The 8,943-nt window shown below is 38.6% G+C and overlaps 1 protein-coding gene across 1 annotated transcript in view; it reads left to right on the top strand.

The window, feature by feature from the left end:
* The first annotated feature begins 4,057 nt into the window (after positions 1-4,057).
* LOC125235339 overlaps positions 4,058-8,943 on the top strand; it is a 129,419-nt gene continuing 124,533 nt past the window's right edge. Inside the window, exons 1-2 of the mRNA XM_048141879.1 lie at positions 4,058-4,351; positions 4,590-5,972. Of these exons, the coding sequence (XP_047997836.1) occupies positions 4,144-4,351; positions 4,590-5,972 (1,591 nt within the window). The 5' untranslated portion in view covers positions 4,058-4,143. The remainder of the gene's footprint in view (positions 4,352-4,589; positions 5,973-8,943) is intronic.

The following is an 8,943-nucleotide window of genomic DNA, read 5'->3' as shown; positions in this document are numbered from 1 at the left end:
GTACTTGGTTTACCACTTTTCGAACTTGTGTTTAAAAATAGAGTCGAAAAGTGGTAAACCACTTTCTTGGCTCACCGTACTTGAGGCTGTAAACCTGTGTCAAAATGTCCTATAATATTTATTTTATTTTTAATGTTTAGCTACACAGGCTTATCACTAAAACACTGTAAAACTATCGATTTTATAATCGGATATCATCACGTAGCACACGTAGAATTCTCGTAGTACGTGCTACGCCGTAGATGCTCTACGGTATTTAATAACAGAGCTTGTATCAGTTTCTATAGTTATAATAGCTATGTGACCTTATAATTATAGTTCAAGAGCTGTAGTTAGTTATTAACGAACCCTGAACTTTCCATCGTAGTTATTTATTACTGCGTAAGCTCATTATTGATGTATTTCTAGGTTGTTTGGGAAGTTTAAATGCAGTTAGTTGTCGAATTGTATGGAATAGTAATTGTTACAAACTATTTTTATGGTTAAATGACTTAATAAGGTTTCTTCGGAAATATGGAAAAACCACATGTTGAACAACATTCATCATCCTCCTTGCGTTATCCCGGCATTCGCCACGGCTCATGGGAGCCTGGGGTTCGCTTTGACAACTAATCCCAAAATTTGGAGTAGACACTAGTTTTATGAAAACGACTGCCCTTCCAACCCGAAGGGTACTAGGCCTTATTGGGATTATCCCGGTTTCCTCACGATGTTTTCCTTCACCGAAAAGCGACTGGCAAGTATTTGTACGAGCCGGGGCTCGAACTCGCGACCTCCGGATTGAAAGTCACATTGCTCTTACCGCTAGGCCACCATTATTAACTATAAAAAAGATAAAATACCTATCCGTATTGAAATGAAATGAAATATTTATTTTTCTAGTAGGCATATTACAGTGCGCATATGACTGTGACCGTACGTACGTAAAACCTGTAAATATTAATATAAATAAATAAATAATAAATATAAATAAATATTATAGGACATTCTTACACAGATTGACTGAGGCCCATGGTAAGCTCAAGAAGGCTTGTGTTGTGGGTACTCAGACAACGATATATATAATATATAAATACTTATATACATAGAAAACATCCATGACTCAGGAACAAATATCTGTGCTCATCACACAAATAAATGCCCTTGCCGGGATTCGAACCCGGGACCGCGGCGTAGCAGGCAGGTTCACTACCGACTGCGCCAGACCGGTCGTCAAATTATATTCTATAAATTCTATAAAATCGAAAATCGTGAAAGAATTAAATCACTTAGATCATCAAATAGCATTAGATATTGATTAGTGATTTATTTAATGGATGATTCTTTATTAGAAGTTAATTCATCTCACACACACATTTTAACATTTTTGATTAAGTAAATATCTGCTGTTAATCACATAGGCACATAAACACTAATAGTTATAATTAGCCTGCACTTAAATTCGTAGTTATATTAGAGTTTATATATTTAAATAGTTATACAAATAGATAATTACGTTATATCATTTATTTATTGTAGCTAGGCACTATGTAACACACAGGCCGGTTCGAACATAATTGCACTGATATCATTATGATATCTCAAGGATATCATTTAAATATCATACTTGTCCGTAAGAACGATAACTAAATGACAACATTCAGTAATCATTCTGACATTAGCATTTAGATACAGTAGCCTAAGGATGTAGCTTTGCACTTAGATTCGTAGTCAATTCAAATTTTATATCTTAATATGTGTATATAAATATTTATTCAGATATAGGTACAGTCAGCAACGGCTATATTGTGGCAGTCAAAGCATACCAATTCGTATACATATATCGTCACTACTTTTAAACAATCTCGTATCTCACGCTGTTCCTCAAAGTTAAAACGCAGTAAGTCTATATGCATTCCATACTTACTACAATTTTCTTTTCATTGACAGACGAAGATACGTTTTTTTAAAAGTAGTGACGATATAACGGAACACGTCTTTCACTCTCCTTGGTTAGATTTTTTACAATATTTACATAAACATTAACTAAATGGAGCTGGAGCTCGGAGCACTGGAGGCTTTGGTCACTTTTTCTTTGTATATGACATTTATTTAATGTTTAGAACATAATAGTAGTGTTACTACTTAAAATAACAAGTTAAAATATTTTCTATGAAAGTAATTTAATTTGTTCTTAGAGTTAGAATATTTACATATATAAAAATAAAATATGAAAACACAAATGTATCCAAAAACATAATTACACATTATAAAAAATCTAACCTAGATTGGGCCCAAGCTGCCGATGGTTAGGGCTGCAGAGAGAGGAACCGTCGGACTATCCGCGCCTTTTCCTGGATTAACCGAAACACATCTTTATTATTATGGTACCAAATATACGCGATGCTGACTGTACAAAAACAATGGCTAATTTCAATATGTCCATAGCAAACATGTGTTTTAAATTGAATAGGGATATTATTGCCGCTCGAACAAGTGTACATCAAAATAACGGAGTGCCGTCGGGTGGTATTCGCTCATCCGAATAGCCGCTGATACGCGTATCTAACATCACGCCTCGGCGGTGTTCAATAACTGCTTATTAACAGGGCCTTGTTCTTCGGTTTACATTTTACGTGGCTAAATTATATCGAGAACGTTGGAGTTCGCGTTAGAATGGAGTAGAATCGTCGTTGGTCGCCGGTCTGGCGATGCTTGTAGAGATGTAGTGCTAAGAACTTTTCCTTTTTACTCGGAACCTATTTTTACAGAAACGTACGAACGTGTCATTCTATTTCAGTGTATCTCAGTACAAAACGTACTGATAGTATCTGAACTAGCATGACAAATACGAACATTTCCTAAAAATACGAAGGTAAAGCTTTTCGCTCTGTAACCAGATAGATCGTTTCTTATTAGTAAGCAAAAAAAAGTTTGTTACATTTAGTGTAAAGAACTATATAGGGAGTCTAATTTCCATTCGTATTCGAATTTACGTCCTCTAATAAATCTAAAACTATTAATTTCCCGATTTGGTGTCTCCTAAAAAGTGGCTGATCCAGAAGGATGCCAGAAGAATACATACATTAGGTTAATTTGTAAAGAACTATATGATTACATTTAAGATTACAATTTAGCAAACCGTTAACCATGAGTTGGACTTCCTAATTGCCTAGGACCTGTGGACCATGATGATTTTGTTGCATTATTAACACAAACGAACTACGAAACGTGCTTGGGCAAACTTTAATTTAGAAGCTGAACTACGCAAAGCCACACAGGTTAAATTAGTATTATATTGATATTTTGATTTTTAAATTTTATTTCTGAATGTAGCCCTAACGCACCTTTGCTGAATTTGTGTAACTCAATATTAAGAATTTTTATTGACATTTCTGCTAATTTAAATCTAATTCCAATTAATATTCTAATTTCTTGAACATGATTTTATAATATATCAATAAACAATAGTTCATAATGTTATAGAGGAAATATTTCCTCTTTTAAATTACATTCGCAGATACAATATCAATGCGAACACGAATATTGTTAACCACAGGGTGTGTTTATTACTTATCTAATATCGTACCATTCAGTTATCTATCAGCTCAGCGATGCGAACACAAGGGCGCGATATAATGTGGTTTCGCTTATTCATATTGTATACAGAACTCGGCAGATACCGACATGTATCCTGTTACGCATTTTAGAAATAACAAAGCGTTAGTACAGTAACGTAAAATTTCGTCTGTTCGCCTAGTATAACTATCTTCGCTGCTTTGTAAAAGTTGAAGTTATTACTTAGTTTTTAGCTGGTTCCGCAACGTTTACTAAATCAAGTGTGTCCAATTAGTCATTTTTTTGTGAAGCCTGCGCTAGATATTATTTACTAACCTGAGTCTGCTTAGAAAGAGAAGAGTTGTGGAATGCATGGGGGACCTATAAATAAAAGTACAAAAAAAAGTCAAAATATTTTAGTAACCAAGAAAATTTAAAATACAGTTTGCAGTTAATCGACGACCCCCACACTAGGCTAAGCCCTCTAATTAATTCTATGACGCTTCTTTTCCCGCACAGATATCACTAGTAACATAGACGAAGAGACGGGGTTTCAGGATATCGAAAAAAAAACGGATCGTAACCTTTTCTTACTTTCTCAGGACAATGACGGCAATATGCTTCGTGTGCAACCTGCCGATACTGTCGCACCAAGTGGGGCTGGTGTGGGCTGGCGGGAACGGCTGGGACGAGCTGACGCGGTCCACGCTCGAGGAGAGCACGCTGCGGCAGCGGCTCGGCAGCAGACGGGACTCGGCGGCGCAGGTGTCCTGCCTGTCGCCGCCGGAGCCCGATGTCAACAACCAGACGCAAAGTAAGCCTCAATTACATATCTGTCAATCACTCGTCGTTTTGTGACTTCCGTCACAGAATGGTCCAAATTCAAATGCAGTAAAATCTGAAGTTCCCACAGAAATTTTAATACAAGGACCCTGTTTGTATATTGAGACTTATATGTACTGGAAACCCATATTTACAATTAGGTAAACATATTAGCAATATCCCGTCTCTGGTGATCAATCTTTGTTAGAATAACATTTTTTTCTGCTTAGCTGGACCCCGCCGTCGACGATCATCACTGGCGCAGCTGACAGACATTCTGCGGGAGTGGGGCGGTGGTGGCAGCAGCGGCCCTCGCCGTCAGCGGGCTCCCTTGTCCCGGCGGGAAACCTTGGCAGATCTCGCCCGCTCTTTACCCTGGGCGCGCCACGAGCCTCCGCCGCGCCGGCGACGCGACTCATCCGCCGACTCGGGCATCAAATCCATGGCTTCTAAACGCCGTGACTCAAAAGCCGCACCCCAAGACTTCCGAACAGACTTTCCTAACGCTTGGGATCGTAGAGATTCAACCACCGTTGCGCCAACTCGGGAAAGGCGTGTCAAAAGACGAGGATCGGGTGACGACAAAGAGCGTCGTGACTCAGTTGATGGGCATCGCCATCGGAGAGAATCTGTCGCTGCCCCTCCTCCACGAATAGTTGCGACACATAGAAAAAGACGGTTATCACCTCCAACACCGGCGCCTCCGTCGTTTGTCGATGCGTCTTCAGATCCCGGTCCATCAACGCATATGCCTTCCGTGACAGTAGTAACGGTGCATGAACCTAGCCGTTCTGATGGGGAGTGTCAACCGATGACAATGCCGACTATTATAACATCTGCCGTTACACCGTCTCCAACATCTCCTACGATACCCAGTAATGCAGCTCAGCCGGGTCAAAGCTGTCAAACCACTCAAGCCACTGCAGTATCTCCAAGCGGTAAAACTCCGCCTAGTCTCGGTGGTCGAAGAGACTCTACAACGCAGTGTGGACGAGCTAGAAGGGACTCTCGAGCCGCTGCAAGCCCAGAACGGAGACTCGGTAGGCTACAAAGGCAAGCCACTGCGTTCGATGATCCGAATGGACCTCCTGGTACTAGGCGTCGCGATTCAGGACCTTCATTAGGACCCGATGATGAAAACCGTGTAAGAAGAGATTCGCTGAGTCCCGATTCAGCGGTGAGACCACGAAGAGATCGATCTCAGTTAAGTCCCGATCGAGCTGGAAACGTAGACCTAAGTCCATCGGCAGCAAGAAGACGTAGCCGGTTGCGAAGGCAGGCGTCGTGTGCTAGAGGTGGCCGCGCTCGGAGTCCAGAGTCGAGTTCTTGTTCGAGTCGAGATCCCAGCCCAGGCGCGCGTCCCCCGGAGCGAACTATGATTCGCCGCCAGTCTACTACTGAGGAGATATTGATAGCGCGAGGGTTCCGGAGGCAGTCTACGACGGAGGAGATGATCAGGTGTCGGAACTTCAGGCGGCAGAGCTCGCAGAGCGACGACGCGTGCATGCGCGCGCGCGGCCGCCGGGACTCCTCCACGCAGATCCTCGACGGCACCATCGGCACCATGACCGTCGAGACCACGAGCACCTTCTTCGATTCAAGCACACAGACAGGTCAGTTGATTATAACTTTTGGACATTAACTACACTGTTGTCATTATGCACTGAACCACAAGTGTTTTGATCTCATGGCAAATTTTAAATTAAATATCTATCAGTCTAGGCCGTCAATCTGACCAACAATTTAAACGTGCAGGCTATCATACATTTAATAAGAAAAAATTCGGAAACTTAGCTAAAGTGAAATTTTCATATCATTCATCGTTCACGCCATTTCAAAATACCTGCTTGATCAGTCTATTGAGGTTAAACGTTGTTACGTTAAAACCACAATGATGTACAAAACCACGAAACAGCGTTCAACAATACATTGGTAAGTTAATTGAGTCAACCACTGTTGTTGACTTAATAACTTGATTTTACTCGTATCTATTGTCACGCGATATTATAATATAATGGATATTTACCGATACACCTTTTTCCCTTCAAATTATATAAACTGTCGTTAACTACGATAACTAGGTACTTGATAAGTTAACAACTGTGAAAAATTAAGGAAAGTTCCTCTAAAATTCCAAAGAAGAATAATAACTGCATCAGTTACACATAAACAGAATTATATTTAGGGACTTTCAAGAGTATTTAATTTTATTTTCCAGTAATGTTATCTTATCAATCTTCAATGGTAAAAATGTTAAATTCTGAAACCCTAAATGTAGATAATTTACTTCTTACAATTTTGTTGTAATTAAAAAAATGTATAAGTAGGTAGTAAATGTCCAACCACTGTCTACAGAAACGTACTAAACCATATTTCCTAAGTTATTGCTAATATAATCACATTCAAACTTGATTAAAGTTATAACTTTCATGTAAAAGCGCGAATGACTCACAAAACGTAACAACAATAAACTGACAGTACAGAGCGCGTTACTAGAAGCCACGTGCTCTGCCCCCGCCCCTTTTGATCAGCCAATCGATTTACTCGCACGTACTCCGTCCCTCTCTGAAAACTGCTTTACCGACAAAAGAGATTCAGGTGCGAGAGAGTAGTGTTAGACGGGCACAGTGGCGCCGCCGGCGAGTGGCAGCTGACGCGCTGAAGGCTCTCGTGTACGCCTGGTCAAACAGCGGCATGAGATGAGCGCGATCGCCCGGCGCAGGCCCGCGCCCGCCCGCGCCCTGTCATCTGTTGCCAGCCATGGTTACTAGAGCCCGCCCGACGCGCCGTACACAACGAATAACCTCACTCAACTAGCAATACACTTACTCGTACACCAGCTTTAAAACGATAGCGAAATAATAACATTGACCTATCGCATCGGTTACAACGAATCTTAGTTCCATTATAGAAATCCGTGCGTAGATATATTTTGCAAATTTTGTTTTATATGAATTGTTTTTTGTTATGACTGAAGTAGTAATTACAGAGTGTCCGTGATGTGTTTTTGGCCTTGTATTTTAGTAATAGTAACATTTGACAAGTGAACTAAAACGAAGAATAAGTGACCTGCTATTGCTGAAAATAAAACACCAAAATCTAAATGTTTATCGTATTTTGTCGTAGTGTAGGTGTCGTGAAAATAGTAACTGTTTAGGGTAGGATAAAGCAGTAGATATAAATATTTTTTTGTAAAACTAAAGCGTGTTTACATCAACACAAGGAGAAGAGAACATGGTAAGTTCTTGATCTCTCATAATACGTATTTACTGGTAGCTACACGAAAAATCCCGCAAAGCCTAATCGAAACTAAACATTCACTTATAAGCTTTACCTTATCGTTAAAGTGAATAATCAATTATGGTTTAATAATCGTACTGAAAGATAAATTCATATAATAATTTATCAATTATCTAGGTAAAGTTTACGTTGTCGTTTCGGTACTATGCCACAGGGGCCGTTTTTAGATTTACTTTAGTTTAATTTTAGATTTATTTAGTTTAATTTAATTTTAATTTTTTATTTTATTTTAAGTTTAATTTTAGATTTAATAGTTTAGTTTTATTGTAAGATAATTTTATGTCCCTGATGTTTTATTATAATGTATTTTTATTATACAAATAATTATTCATTACAATCTAATTTATAAATATAACGTTGTATCTTTCTTCTAGGCATCTTATATTTATTTTAATTATACACCCCCGTATGTCCCGGATACCTTTGTTGTTCATTAAAACGGAAAAATAGCCAGAACAATGAGACTAATTTAGTCGTCTCAAGCTTTCACTATAAAGTAATAATTTTCTAAATGACGGTACATTTCTGTACAATGTTTTCTTCCTTGAATAAAATCTATAATATTTAGCACAAGAAATAGGTAGGTACTTAAATAAATTAAAAGTGTAAAAAATACTGTCTAGGTTAGGGATGTAAAGTTTTTACTACGTGTTTCCGTATTTTCATGGAAATCTTTTTCGCCCATAATAATCGTCTGTGTCAATGTTGCAAGGATATTTTTGAAACTAATAAATGTTTTAAAAATTAAAACCACGCAAGCTTCTTGCAGGCAGGGTTCGAAACCTTTTTTTTTTAATCCACAAAGGGCCCAATATGTTTGTTAATATTAATTAATGTTGTTTCGTTTAATTTAATTGTATCATTAAACATAAAATAAACTAAATAAACGGTATTTTTCGTATGAGAAAAAAAACCGTTTGCTTTCAGGTAGGGTTGTATATCGATTCAATGGAAAAGTTCCCATTTATCACCACCTCCACATGTTCGGCGCCCAATTTTACTGTAGCACAGTTTACGACTACTAACCCATGTCAATAAGCATACATACTTTATTAGTAGCCTCGGTAATAAGGCCGCCATAAAACAATCGAGGTTATACTAGATATATTTCATCTGCGGGAGATAGCAAAATTTCATATTGCCTTTTGGCATGGCTATACTAGTAAATTTCGTATAAAAAAATCTTTTTTTCTGTATCCTGTAGCCAATAAAGAGTATTCTATCTAAATATGTATATAGAAGCCTGGGAGACCGAGCAAAAACTTCAAAATTCACATGTCCCGG

Source organism: Leguminivora glycinivorella, chromosome 17 (genome assembly GCF_023078275.1).
Source record: "Leguminivora glycinivorella isolate SPB_JAAS2020 chromosome 17, LegGlyc_1.1, whole genome shotgun sequence".
Classification (NCBI taxonomy): domain Eukaryota; kingdom Metazoa; phylum Arthropoda; class Insecta; order Lepidoptera; family Tortricidae; genus Leguminivora; species Leguminivora glycinivorella.
Note: the sequence above shows the minus strand (reverse complement) of the source record. Positions and strands in the feature narration are given on the sequence as shown.